Genomic DNA, 14,599 nt, shown 5'->3' on the forward strand with positions numbered 1-14,599 from the left:
AGTTTCCATAGAAGTGGAGAAGAATGATGTCAGTATTTCCGATGCGGCGGCCAATGGGGCCGAGGGGAGGGCGGGCTCTGCGGGCCTGGGCCCAATGGAGGAGGCGGGGAGAGGGGCGTGCCCTGGCCAGTCCGCCCGTCAGTCAAGCAGTCGGTGTGGGAGGGGGAGGGGGACCGAGAGGCTCCGAGCCGAGCAGTCACCGCCGCCGCCACCGCCGGGTCCGCGCAGGACGGATCGGCCCCTCCGGGCGCCGCGCGAAGCCGCCGCGAGCAGAGCCGTTGCCGGAGCGTTGAGCGGGGGCCGAGGCCGGCCGAGAGGGCCCGGAGCTGAGGGGAGGCTTCGACCCGTTCCCTTCCCTCCCCCCCGCCTCGGGTCGGGGGAGTAGCGGGCGGGCGGGAGGGCGCCGCGGAACAAAGGTAACGACGCCGAGCCGGAGAAGGAGCTCCCCGGCCCCGCCGCCAGCGGGTGAGAAGGCGGCGCGGGGCCTCGGGGGGGCGCGGGGCCGGGCGGCGGCGGCGGGGCGTGCGTGCGGGGGGGAGGGGGGCGGTTGTTTTTCTCCTCGTAGCGAGACTGCGGCGGGACTCGGCGATCCTCCTTCTCCCCCCCCCCCCCGCCGCCCCAAACACCCAGCGACGGCGCGGGGGGGAGGGGGATCGGCTGCCGCCTGCCTGCGGGAGGGACCGGCCGCTTCTCCAGCCCCCCTCCTCCCCCCCCCCCCCCCCCACACGCTCGGTGTCCCCGCCGAGCAGGTCGGGCCCCTTTCTCCCCGCCCCCCCTCCCTCCCCGTCCCCGCTCCCTTCTTTTCTTCTTCCTTTTCTTCCCCTCCGCCGCCTCCCGCCCGCCCTCCCCCCGCCCGGACCCGCTGCGCCGAGCCGGGGAGTTGCGGCTGTTGCTGCTGAAACTCCTGCCGCGGAGTCAGCGCTTTCCTTTATTTGAGGGGGGGTGGTGGGGGGGAGGAGGAGCCGCGATCCGGAGCCGCAGCCCCTACAAAAGCGTGTGTGTGTATGTGTGTGTGTCGGGGCGGGGGGGGCTGCTACCGACACCCCGCTCCCCCGCCGCGCACACAGGCACTCTTCCTCGTACAATGGAGGAAGAGCCTCCCTTCCTCTCTCCTCCTTCCCTCTCTCCGGCTCCCCGCAGTAAAAGTATGTGTGTGTGTAGGGGGGGTCCCGGGGCTGGGACCCTGGCGGGTCCCCTCCCGCCTGCTGGGTGCCTGGGGAGGGGGCGCAGCGCCCCGGGGAGGCAGCCGGGGACGCCTCCCCCCCCCGCGGCAGCCGGGGAGGCTGGGGGTGGGTTGTTGTTGTGGCAAGTTTCTCCTCCTCTGACAGAAATGGCGTCAATGGCAGCGAGTGTAGGGGAAGCCGCGGTGTGTGGGAGCTGGAGGGGAAGCAGCGGCCGAGGAGGGAGGGGAGGGGGTTCAGCGGGGAGATAGTGGGGGGATCCGGGGAAGCGAAGGGGGAGTTTCGGGAGGAGCCCAGCGCCCCCACCCCGATCCCTGCCTCCCCTCCCCCGCCCGGTGCGAGCGGCTGGTGCGGTGCCTTAGCGCTTTGTTTTAAATTCCAGGTCCAGCGCTCAGCCCTTGCCGAGGCTTTTACCGCAGCCTGAGCTCATCATGAAGGTAAAACACTCGCTTGTGTGCCTGGGAGGGGAAGGAAGGGAGGGTTGCATGAAGAAATGCTGTCCTATCTGTCAGTCCATCTGTCCCGACCCCGGCGAGAGGCTCGGTGCGGTGCTGGTGCGGATCCAGACTGCGGGTTGCTTCGCCCCCACTGCTGTGTTTGGTGCCTTTGCTCGTAAGCTGACGGTGGGGCAGGTTTTGCTCCGCTGCCTTATGCTGGGGGGGAACCGTAAGTTGGTGGAGCCGGGGTTGGTCTCCTTCAGAAACATTGTTTGTAGGAGAGTAAGGACATGGCTGCCTGGGCTGAGCTTGCTTCATGGAGGAGCAGGGGACAGTCACCCTGCTTGAGAAAGTAACGTTGCAGGGGAAATGCTGGCTATACAACCGTGTTTACTTGAATAGAGGGTAAATGGTACATTTACTTAACTTTCTGTTCGTTAATAACAGTTTTGTTGAATGAATAATCTTGATACGATCAGGGAGGGTGCACGTAAGGGATTCTCTGCAGTGAAATGACTGCTGTAAGGTGCAGAAAGATTTCCAAACAGGTTCTAATTTTCTTCTCAGTGCTCTGTAGCATTCACCTACCTCATCGCTGCTCACCTACCTCATTGCTGCTCGTTTTTCTTCTCTTAGGCCTTCCTAGACTATTTATTTGCAATATATTGCACAAGTTTTATAGAAAAAAATGTGTCGGTGGAGTAGAATGATTTCTTGTGTGTGTGGCAATGATCTGTGTACCTAAACATAGTTTTTAACAGCTAGGTTTGTTAGGCTTTTTTTATCATTTTGCTGATATGTCTCACTCAAACTGCCATTTATGTTACCGTGACCCCCATGTAATTCAGCTGCCGGTCCTGCTGGGCAGCAGTAAATCTCATTTGAAAATACTGTAAATCATATAAAAAAATAATTGTAACAAACCTGTGATACACCATCTCTTTGATATTTATTAATAAAAAAGAGCAATCGGGGGGGGGTGTCTTGTACTATCAAGAGTTGTGCCTACCATCTGTGAATGAGTATTATGTAAAATGTATACCTCATACTATATTCACTGCTGTAAACGGTAAATGATACAGACTGTTTTAATTTCTGGATTGATCTGAGTTACTGAGCAGCAAACTTAAGTCTTTTTGTGTAGCTGTTGAAGATTTAGAATGTTTGGGTTTTTTTACTTGGAGACTTAATAACAGTGTCTTTTAAAAGACCATGTTTTAATTGCCCTACCTATGATCTTTCTTTAACAAGTGTTAAGATCTAAAATACTGCAAACGTCTTTCTCATTAAAAGTAAACTATTTATGAATTTACAACAGGCGGTTGGAGTACGACACGGAGCTTTCCAAATGTGGCTCACTGCCTGGTGGAGATGCAGGGGAAGGAAGCGAGAGAAATAGGAGGCAGTATAGGGAGCTTTTTTCCCCCATAAGGAGAAACACTTACTTAAACAACAGCTAAATTTACATACATTTCTAATATTCTTTCTCCATGTAAACAAATCTTACAGTTACCATAGAGATTAGGTTCAGATACTGTGGTTGCGGAGCCATATAAATATGTAGATAGACAGTTTGGGAGGATGAGGAGGTCGGATCACAAGTGGAATGCAGTGTTCTGTGGAATACTGATAGAGACCCCACTTCAGGCTGAACTGAATGTATAACATGCTTCAATTTAAAGTAGCAAACAGAGAAACCTGTAAATATATATATATATATATATATAAAAAAGCTCCCAGCTTACTTATTCTTTGATAAGGTTTGTGATACTATTGCATTTTTAAATCTGGATAATTCTGCCAGTGTGTTCAAATGCTGAGTTTAAGTCTGCAGTTTTTGCAGTCTGTGTGTGTAGCATTAAACTTACATATGCTTGAGATAACTCCTAGTACTTTATTTACTGTGCCCTGCAACGTTAAGTGGGGTTAATCTTTAAGTCATTATGTTGAAGCTTTAGGTACTACAGTGAAACTTTTAACAGACTTTGTAGCTTAACAGAAGTTTCTAACATTCAACAGTTTAATCAAGACTCTTTTTTAAGATACCAGGAATAATACAGTGCATCAGTCTTTTCTGCCTGGCTTGAATTTGTAGTTTATTTTCCGAGCTTACAAGGATCTAAGTCCAATAAAAAGCAGTAAGGAAGAGTGCTTAAGACTATTCTTAGCTTTCTGTTCGTATCACTACAAGGTAATACTGACTATACTAGATCAAGATACTGTTTAAATATGATTGTATATTTGCGTGCATTTATTTTGTGAGTTATTGAAAGAGTATTCCTCAAGGACACTTCAGCATGTAGAGGATTTAATGCTTTAAGGCCTAGTCTTACTTTGAGTCTGCTGACTGCAGACTTGCTGCTGACTGTACGATGGAGGCCCCTGTTTTGATTTATGCTTTGGTCATTCTTTCACATGGGGAGGGTTGTGTATTCTGGTGCCTAGAGCATTAGAACTGGATTCCTTGTTGGTATCTTTGTCTCTCGGGGTGAACTTGAACAACTCATGTAGCTTTACTGACTTTTTTTCCTATCTGCGTGGTATGGATAGGATGCTTATCGTTCTTTGTAAAACATGGTGAGGTATATTTAGGAAGAGCACCAAGCTGAACTGATAGAAATCTGTAAGTCACTCACGCTCTTGCATTTTGAAACCTTCTGAGACAAGAGAGGTGTGCTGCTTGCTAGGAGAGTACCACCTCCAAAGCTGTTGGCTTGATTGTTCTCCCTGCAATAAACCAACTTAATCCAAGTAAATAAAAGTCACTTGTATAAACTAGTAACTTTAGCCTAGTAAGTAGTCCTCCCATGGACTGCAAAGGCCACTTGAAGGCAGCCTGGAACTATCTTGAAATATGTTGTAGAAGAAGCATTCAAGTCTTGACATGATTGTTCTTGTGATGTTCTACTGAATCAGGCGTTTTCCTGTGATAGATGACCTCTGATAGTAGTTGTATAGATAATGGCTAAGATGGTTTGTATGTTGTAGTGAAGCTTTTATTTTTTAAACTTAAGCACCTTCTGCATAAGGTCTTTTTGCATTAAATACGCTTTGGAAGCATGTAGAATTTGATTATTTAAAAAACTAATTGCATGCCATCAAATCACTACCTACAAGGTAGGTAGCAATATATATGAAAACATTATTATAGTTTGTTTTTGTTTTTTCCCCAAAGTCAGCAAATAAATGCCAGGAAAGCGAAGTCTCTGCTTTTAAAGAAAGACAGACGGACAAGCTCAGTTTCGCTGATGATTTGTACCATTGTACAACTACTGTAAATGCTCCTGAGATTTTTAATATGTATCACGTCATTTCCTTGATATTTAAATATGTGAATGAGGGTAATATACCCACTGTAGCTAAAAAGTTCACTGCTGACTGGAGATAAAAATAGTGGATGTCCCAGAAGCTTGAGGAATGCACTATAAATTAAATGGTCTGAAATGATTGTTTGAATGTTTTGATGGTATTTGCATGTTAATATTTTTCAGTTTGTAAAAAATGAAATACTTAGTGGTTGTAGTATTTCTGTTTAGTAGCCCTAGATGTTCCTGAGTGCTTGCTCAGAGCTGCCAGGCTAACAAATTAAGGAAGTTGTGTGTACAGTTTATAGTGTTTTGGGTTTTTTTAATTCATCCTGAGTTTACACGTTGGTTTCAGTAGTCTTTCCTAGTGATCTCTCTAGCTATCCACAGAGATCGCTGGTGCACACTGATGCTGTTAACTGCTTTCCCTTAAAGCCAGTTGGTCTGTTGCTCGTATTCTCTGCCAGTATGGCAGAGGACAAAAGTGAAATATCTAGTAAACTTTTCAGTCACCAATTTCCAACTTCGAGCACAAGTCAGCTGAAAGTCCTATTGCTCTTACGAAGGCTGGAAACCAGTCATGGAATGTAGTGACCTTTCACTTTCTGGTTAACTATTTGAATTACAGCAGAAATGGAGATTTATAAATAAAGAGTACCATTAGAGTAGGTTTTGTGCTGGAGGTAGGAGAACAGGTAAGTCTTAAAGGTGGTTTTCCCCTGTAATTTGTTTTTGCATTATGGAAAATTATATTCTTAAATTCTGTCCTGATGTTCCAGTTTGAACAAGTGATCAGAGGCAGTTACTGACTTCCTCGTGCTTGCATAATTATGTAGAAAGCAAAGCAAACACCACTTGCACTTACAAGCAATTACAAGTCACGTTGGAATAATCTATGTTATTTTGAAATCGTTTATTTGCACTTTTGAAATGCCAATCTCAGTATATTTTACAGTGGCTAAACAACATGGAAGTCTTGAACTTCAATCTGCATGTTTAGTATGGTACTAATCAGTAGTTGTGTTGATAAGGACTCAAAGTTAATTAGACCACCTAGTGGAAAAAAGACTGTGTTAGGCTGAGAAGACTAAAGTTGCAATAAACTATGAGGATTAGAAAAATTAAACTGCCTGTACTATTATCTTCAAAGTTGGTGAAGGATTTATGGATCAGTGCTCTCACAGCAGCAGGACTATTGTATCAGGATGCTGTCTAAGAAAAATAGTAGTAGGCAGAGTAATGAATATGCATGTATCTTCGCTAGAACACTTTGAGATGGTTATTCAGTTAACTTTGTAATCTGAAACAAGTGTTGTATACATGTAGTGCAGAAGCATGCTGTGATACACATTGCATGTGTCTGTTCAAAGAAATTCTGCTATTGTAGTTGAGAAGTCTTTTGAAACAAAATGCGGAAGTTTTGAGGTGTTGAGCTTTACAGTCACTGTCAAATACTTAATCTGAATGCTTCGCTGGTCATATAAACTGAAAAAAAGCGGCTAACTTTGAGAAAGGTTGAAATTACGCTGTTGTTGCAAACTGGTTTTGAATTTTTGTTTAAATCCTACAGATACACACATTTTCCTTAGAAATACATGCTTTTATAATAGGCTGAAGAATAAAAATAAAGGGAGTTTGAGATTTCCTCATTTGAAAAAGGTAACAAATTTTATAGAAAAACCTAAGCTTAAATTTACTTTGCACCCTAATATGATACAGAGCCATCCAAATGCTAGATTATTTATTAGTTTGTACTTAAAAGTAGTTAACCTGTTGTGAAATGCAGTAGTATGTTCCCTGCAGTTCTATTTACTATAATAGGTACTTCAGTTGTTTTTACGGAAATGTACAAAAGTGAATAAACATGGATCTTGAATTGGGTTTGCCCTATATATTATTCAGGTCACAGTTGAGAAATGTTAAGTCAGGGCTTGTATGGGTGCTTGATTTTTCGTTGATGTGCTTCGGTAACAAATATTCCTTTTCTGCCTCTCCTATTTAGCATTTCCAGTGTTGTCCAGTTACTGTGCTTACTACCACTCACTAGATACTTGCTTGCATGTGCATGGAATGGATTTTTAAAGACTTTCAAAGAAAGATTTCAAAAGGCCTCCAGGGAACTAAGGAAAATTATTCAGCCCGATGCATAAACTAAATGTTAGTCATTTAATAAGTGTTAGAATAATTATTTTAAAAGGTTTTGATGGAAAGTCATAAATCTGGGTGATGGGGGATTTTTCTTTTCTTTTTTTTTCTTTCTTTTTTTTTTTTTTGTTTTTTTTTGTTAACATGGGGTGACCAGATGAGAGGATGTTTCAGGGGATTCAAGTATGGAAAAAACAGCAGGCCACTTTGATATTCTATACTTGACAAGACATCTATTTTCCTTCTGAAGATTAGTTTGAACCAGGGAATAAATTCAATAAAGCACTATTGTGCCTTTTTTTTTTTTTTTTCCTTTGCTCGGAAGGCAGCATATAAAGCAGTCATGACCTGTTTAGCAAGAAGTGTTAGTAAGCAAGCTCTGGAAAGGCAGCTGTGAGGCTGTCAGAGCAGGGTGGTGGAGAGTGTTGCTGAGTTACTCGTAGAAAACTACAACTGAGGTGACCCACCTGCATTGTGTACGACCACTGTGTGGTGGTGACTTCCTGAGTGATTCTATATTAATTAATTAGATGTGGAGTAGTGCTATTCCAGGGTTTCCTGAACCTGTGGGGAGCACTATGAAGAAGATTTTTCTTATGAGCTAAGCACAAACATTGTAGTGCCCAACCATGAGAAGGTGTTTTCCTTACTGTGAGCAAAAGCAGTAGTCATTTCATCTCCAGTTAACCTGGAGTTACTTGCTCCCATTGCTGTTGTTTTTGAAGCCTGTATGTGCCCTGGAATGAATAAGGTAGGTAGTACACTAAAGAAAAACCCTTTAAGCATCCTGAACTCCCAAATTACTTGCGTCTTTGATGGTGACTTCTGCAGACCACCTTAAGAAGTACACTATTTAGATACAGCATTCATCAGTTGTCATTTAAAGTAATTGTGAGTGCAAACATCTACAGAGCTCTGCAGAGCAGATTGCCCGAGTTGGACTAACTGGTGAATAACACTGTTCTTGGGCAGAAGAGTGAGTTTTCTGTTCTCGTTGTTTAATCTGTTGGTTTGTCCCCCAACAACCTACAGCAAAGGATTTGGTTTCTTAAGTAGTTTGTCAGATTAAGTTTGTATGGTCGTGGAAGAATGCATTTTTGTACACTTCTTCCACTCCTGGCTGTTTATTCTTGTCTTTTGTGCCAGCAGTCCATTTGGGTGGTCCCAGGGTGTACTGAATCAAACTGAAATTAACAACAATCAGATAAATAATTCTTCAGTTGCAGCCAGTCCCTGACCTGGCTGATCCCTACCATTGGGGTGGAGGAAGGAAGGAGAGGAAAGCAGAAGTGCACCAAGACTGATTTGGATGAGCTTAAACTGCTTGTGAACACATTCCTCCCCATCCCTCTGCCAAGTTAGCACTTTGCAGTCGTTAGGTTAAACATTTTGTAAACTGTCTACACGTGAAAGTGCAATAGAGGTTTTTCTAGGCTTGCTTACTAGCTAGAACACGGCACTTCTCTAGAGGTTTGAACTCTCATCTTTTCTGGAAGGTGTTGAATGAAACCATTAAGTGGAATTGTGGCTGTGCCTTGAAGGTGACAAATACAATTTAATTTTTGGTATGATAAACTATGATTTCAAGTTGGAAAGATGAAGGGGTTTTAAAGAAGAGGTGGTATTAAACACAAAAAAGAATGTATTTTAAGTACTTTTTAAGGAGGCCAACATAAGCTTTGCTTCTCTATCTTCCTCAGGTTCATTCAACACTTGGAAAGCTTACTATCAACAATATCTTCCCCCCCCCCCCCCCAAACTAGAGAAACAGTTGCTATTATATTTATCTGCAGAAAAATATTTATAAATACTAGATTCCTATACCATAAAGGTGATAATCTTCATGTAACTAACACTTATGTTAATACTTTCTGACAATATTTTGACCAATGGGTGTAAGAATTAAGCGATTGGTTTACCTTTTTTCGAAATCAAAACAGTCGGAAATGGTTAATTCGGGAAGAAATTACATCACTCTTTCTTTGATAAGGAAATTGAAGGAATGGAAGTCAAGCCTTTGATTCTTTGTATGTTAAGGCGGCCCATATATTTATGGGTAGATTAGAGAAGACCCAGTGACAATCAGGAGTTGGATGCCAGTTGGATATGGTAGAATAAGGTGTGCGACACTTTCTGCTTACTACCAGAAACCTAATGCAGAAATTTGGAAGACATTTGTTACTTTTCTTTCCAAGAACTGTGGTTCTCATTGAACTTTTGCCTGGGAGCCTTTTCCCTTTTTCCTCTTGGATGCCCTACTGACTCATTATTAATTGTTCATACTGGCCTTCTGAGGGCAAGGAAATGGGATTTAACTTCAGTGAAATTCAGAACCAAGTGTATCTGACGTAAGGTTTCAGCAGCTGGTAATAAATAATGTAATAGGGAGTATTTTTTTGTTTATTTTTTTCTTCATATTCTTTTCTGACCTGAAAAAAGTGTTTCAGTTTGTGGCAGGGCAACCTGATCCACTGCGATAATTTTTTCCTTCAGATTTTCAGCTGTCCTCTCAACAGCAGATTGCAAGTGCTAAACCTCTTATTTGTGCATTTGAAATAGTCCACTTCATGTTTTCTTAAAGATAAATGTAGAATGCATTCTTCTAAGGTTACAAAGAATGCTTTAGATTAATTTATAATGCTGGAAGATAGACTTTCCAATAACCTGTATGAGTGCTCAAGTGAAAGAGTGTTAGCTTAATCTTTTTGTTAATGCTGTGACACTTAGGTTAATGTAACTTCTTTTCCTGGGAGGAAAATAGGGGTTGAGACATTTTGGAAACGAGTACATGTTACACCAGCATTTCAGAATTGAGGAATTTCTGATGGAGAATTTGTTTTCACTTTTTAACTTATTTTGCTGCATTGCTTATTGGAAGGTAGACATTGCTGTAATACTAGATGAATGTTACCTCAAATTACATCACTAAACTTAGAAAGAAAATACATATAATTCTTAATTGTTGTGCTTCCATAAATACAAAAGCATTTTTTGTATTTTGTACAGGAATAACGTAATAAATTTCCACTTCAGTTTCTTTAGAAGGTTGTCATGCTAGATGTGCATTGAGGGAGATAGTGAAGTACTTTAACATAAGTAAGACTGCACTATAGCTTAAAATTTAAGAGTATGGGATTTTCCAATACCTTGCTGCCTGGAACAGAGACAAAAATAGAGACAGCAGTCCACCTTTAAGTCATTTCCATTTTGTGAATGCAGATTTATTCTGACATGATCTTCCAGAACTTTATAATTACAGTCCACATACGTTTACCCATAGAACATTATCTGGGTAGCTGTGCTGTGTCTTTGTCGTCTTCGTGAAATTTTGTGCCTATTTTCCTGCGATGTTGGATAATTTAAAAGACATTGAAGTCTGGATTCACTCCTTTACTTACAGATTACTAGCGCAGCTTTTACGTACCTAAAAATCAAGTAGTATAAAAGATGACGTAATCTGATGATAGACAGTATTGCATACATGGGCTGGAACCTGCAAAGAATCACACTCAAATATATTCTACTGTGCTTGATCCATTTTGAAATCAGGCTGCTGAGGCTGCTCTTTTAACTGTGTTCCCTGGAATAATGTAACATGAAGTTCCAGAAAGTATTAGTATGTATATTAGATATCTGCCCTCAGTAATTCAGTTTTTCTCTGTTGGTAATTCTTTGGCTGTTCAGCTAATACTCTGATTTCAGTTTACTTTGCCTGATGCTAGCCAAAATGTTATTGATAAGTTAAATGTATTTCACTGTATTAGAATAAATCTCTTATTTAATATGGTGACTTTTCTCAGATAATACAGAGTATATATTTATATGTACACTTACTAGTGTAGGGTGGTTCAGGTTTTCAGAGGCAAGTGAAGTGAATAAGTTGCTTTTGTTACATTCTAAATAGTAAGAAAAATTCTGTTTTGATGACAGTGTAATAATAGTATATCAATGATAGAGACAGGTGTATGTCCTGCTGTGGCAGACTTTTTTCACTGGTAATGTACATGGCATCAGTAGCATCTAGATAGCAACTGAAGTGCTCATCTTTAGAGTGGAATGCTTTTATTTATATCTGTTCATAGCACTGATTTCAGTTCACTGGAAGTTTACTACTCTGCATTAAAATAGAGAACAAGCCTACCTGTTTCTGTCTGGCATAACTTGTTGTGCAACAGCACTTAACTGAACATTTGAAATGATGTAATAAAATCTTAATTACGATCTGATAATAAATATAAAACATGGCACCTATTCTGTGGAATAAAAATCACGATACTTAAGCTGGTCTGATAAAGTTTCTCTAGTTGTGTATATTGTGTTTACTTAGTTGGAACTTTGAGGAAGCAAATCGGCTTTTATGATCTTCATAGAAATACATATATAAAAAAATTTTAGAGAGAGAAAATGGCAAACTTCAGGTGCTTGGTTTCAGACCTATTCAGGGACAGTTCCAGAACTTTGCTATCTTATTGCTGTAGCTGGCTATCCTTACTGTGTTTGCTCAGAATTAAACTTGGGAAGAGAAAAATACACATCAATATTTGAATGCCACCTGTGAATGGGACTAGCCTGTGTTTACAGGAAAACTGCTTAATCTTAAAAGAACTGCAACATCTTTTCATCTGGCAATTTTTGTTAATACAGCTTTTGAGCCCACTGAAACAACATTCCAGCCAAGTACACGAATGAGTATGTGGGCAGAAGGGCCAGTGTGAACTCTTTAGCTGGCTATTCTGCTTTTAGCAGTGATGATGCACAGTATTTCTGTGAAAGCAAATATTACAGTGGGCTGATTAGTCATACAGTAGTACTGGATGATTAGGTTTATTCTTTAAGCTGTGTATTTCAGTTTTTTTCTTCAGTCATCTTCTTAGGCTTGGGGGGGGGGGGGAAAGTTGATCATAAAAATATAATTGAATAGAATTTCATTGGCGTATGTAGTTGATGCCATAACCTGTTCATTTGACAGAGATACTGGCATTTTATTGGGCATGGTGAGAATGCTGCATTGCCTTGGGTACCAAAGACCCCTTGGGATGCCTCTTGTTGAGCTTTTAAGAGCAGAATGAAGTTTCATGTGGAAAGTAATGCTAGAATTGTTGATCTACAGAGGACTAGCAAGTAAAACTTGCATAGGTTTTTTCTCTTTCACTTTAGTAATCCTAAATGTTAGTTTTTGAAAAGAGGCTAAAAAAATATGAAGGTTTTAGTATAAGAGGCTTAAAGACTTTTGAGAAAAAAACCCTGAGCTTTACAGAATAACTTCAGCACATTTGAAAGCAATGAATAGAGTCTTATATCACCTATACAACTTCCAAAATTTTACTCTCTGTTCTTTAATATGTTGAAGAGTTTTGTGGAATCAGAGCAAGGATCTTTCCTTAAATAGCCACTCCCTGGAAATGGCTGCCATTAGTCACAGGCTAAGCCAGCTGAAGATGTTTTGGAAACAGGTGCAGCAATGAGTAGCCAAAGAAACTGAAGCATTCTGGGTAGTTAAATTGGATAAAAGGTATGAAATAAGTCGTTTAGGTCCTTTAATTCCTTAGCTTTGGAAAGTAGCCTAGCTGGGGACTAGCTGCTTTTGTGTTGTTCTTCTTCCCTATAGTACTGCAGTGGCACTTTCACTTTCTGTGTAGCACACATCTAAAGTATGTTAACACTATTCATAATTATGTGTCACTTGACAAATCTTCTCTTAAACTTACTGTTCATCTGGTTATTTTTCTTAATATCTGTGTTACTTTTAATGCTTGCATTTTTTGTTTGCTATGGGTATTTTCTGATGGAAAACTCTTGAAAGGATTTTTAAAGAGTAGAACTTAACTGAACAGGAAAAGCTTGCATCTCTGCTTTGGATAGCTGCCATATTGATTATATTTAGTTGTTTTTTTTTTTCCCAAAACCTCCTTTTACAGACTTAAACTTAAATACTGAACTCTTATATTTAGGTAGAGAAGAACTCTAAAAGATGAATGCTGTTGTGGAGAGGGATGAAAAAGAAAAATGATCGGTTTTCTTGTAATACCCTTGCTACTGACTGTGCAGGTCAGTAGTAGTCTTGGAAAATGTATTGAGATAGGAGTGTGTTTATGTGCTTGTATTTGTTAGATTTCTACAAGTTAGGAAGCTTGTAAAGCTACCTCATAATATTTTTAAAGGAACACTAGTTTTTATGAGAAAAAAGGTGAAAGTTAAAGTTATGGACTTGAGATTTCAGTCAAGAATTTGGTCATACCCTCACCACGCAAAATTGTACAGTTATAGATATCTTGCTTCAGAAGGTGTGGTCATGGTATTTCTTCCTATTAATCTGGGGAAAGTGGGATATGTGGATAAGTTGTTGGCTTTTCTCCCCCCGCCTTCAAGTTGTGAAGTTAGTATTTACTTGAGTCACTGTCCATCTGAAAGAAAAGTTCACTGTGAAAAAGAATTGGCTATAGTTTGCTAGCAGGAGATTACATAAGTGAAAACGAAGTTTATTCAATAGAATATTCTGCCACAGCAAGGCACTTTGAATTTAACGTCACCCATAGCAGCTAAACTAGAAGCTGATTTGAGGTATGGATTGCCTTGTGCTACGAACTGGGAAAGAAGCATTGCCATTTTGTTGAGATAACTTCAAGTTCACTTGCTTGCTACTTCTTTTGGGAAGTTGACAGTGCGATGTTGTGCAGAGATACCTGTGCCAATATGGAAGTAGTCCACTTGTCAGCATGAGTTACAATTTATCATAGTTTTTTTTTCAGGTGAATTACCAGTTTAATTTCTGTGCTGCCCTAACTACCCAGTGTCCAGCTTAGTTATGCATCTATATTCTGCAAGGATGTAGATGGTTCATAGGTCAACAGTGGCCTAGTAGGTGCTGGTAAGAAAACACCAGTAGATTTAACAGAAAATAATGTTCTTTTCTCTTCCAGGCTCATATAATAGGTTATGTGGATTACATAGCTACAGTCTTAACTGATACACTGTTTACTTTTCTTAACTGGGAGCTTTCTGTAGTCTTAACCAACCATGTAATAGCAGTGGCAGACTAAACTTAATTTGAATCTGTTTCAGTGTGCTTGGATGCTTCTGCATAGTGCAAGTATGTGTATACTCTTCTTCTACTTCACTTCTCTTTGACCTTGATTGTGTCTAATTCTAAAAGCTGTGTTCTGAGTGTCTTTAATGCAGTGCTGTGGGTTCTGTAAACTGCTTCTAAGGAGACCTAAAGATACAACTAAGACAAGCAAGCTTGTTGTTGGTAGGTCTGTTTATTACTGAGGGACCTATAGATCCACTAGACTATTGAGGGGAAAATCAGTACATTGACAAATTTAGTCATATGCTTCTGTCCTTTTGTAATTATATTTAATTGTGTATATATATTACCCTCTTTCTTGGCATACATAATAGTAGTAGGTACCTTAAATTCCTATGGTTCCCTCCCCCCCCTTTTTTTTTTAATTGGGAGAGGAAGCTGAAGAACTATTTGATTATTTTGAAAAATGTAATATCTTTCTATAAAGATAGATATATCTATATA

At 40.9% G+C, this 14,599-nt stretch overlaps 1 protein-coding gene across 6 annotated transcripts in view; it reads left to right on the forward strand.

Annotated features, from left to right (window-relative positions):
• The first annotated feature begins 163 nt into the window (after window positions 1-163).
• Window positions 164-14,599, forward strand: part of ARID4B (AT-rich interaction domain 4B) — a 101,024-nt gene continuing 86,588 nt past the window's right edge. For 4 of the 6 annotated variants that reach the window (XM_040597200.1, XM_040597203.1, XM_040597205.1 and 1 more), the window contains exons 1-2: window positions 164-416; window positions 1,564-1,618. In XM_040597200.1, coding sequence (XP_040453134.1) covers window positions 1,613-1,618 — 6 coding nt within the window. In that variant the 5' untranslated portion in view covers window positions 164-416; window positions 1,564-1,612. Of the gene's footprint in view, window positions 466-967; window positions 1,146-1,563; window positions 1,619-14,599 lie in introns of those variants that run through there. The other 2 variants (XM_040597201.1, XM_040597202.1) reach the window with 2 other exon arrangements.

This window comes from Falco naumanni, chromosome 6, assembly GCF_017639655.2.
Source record: "Falco naumanni isolate bFalNau1 chromosome 6, bFalNau1.pat, whole genome shotgun sequence".
NCBI classification, from domain to species: Eukaryota; Metazoa; Chordata; class Aves; order Falconiformes; family Falconidae; genus Falco; species Falco naumanni.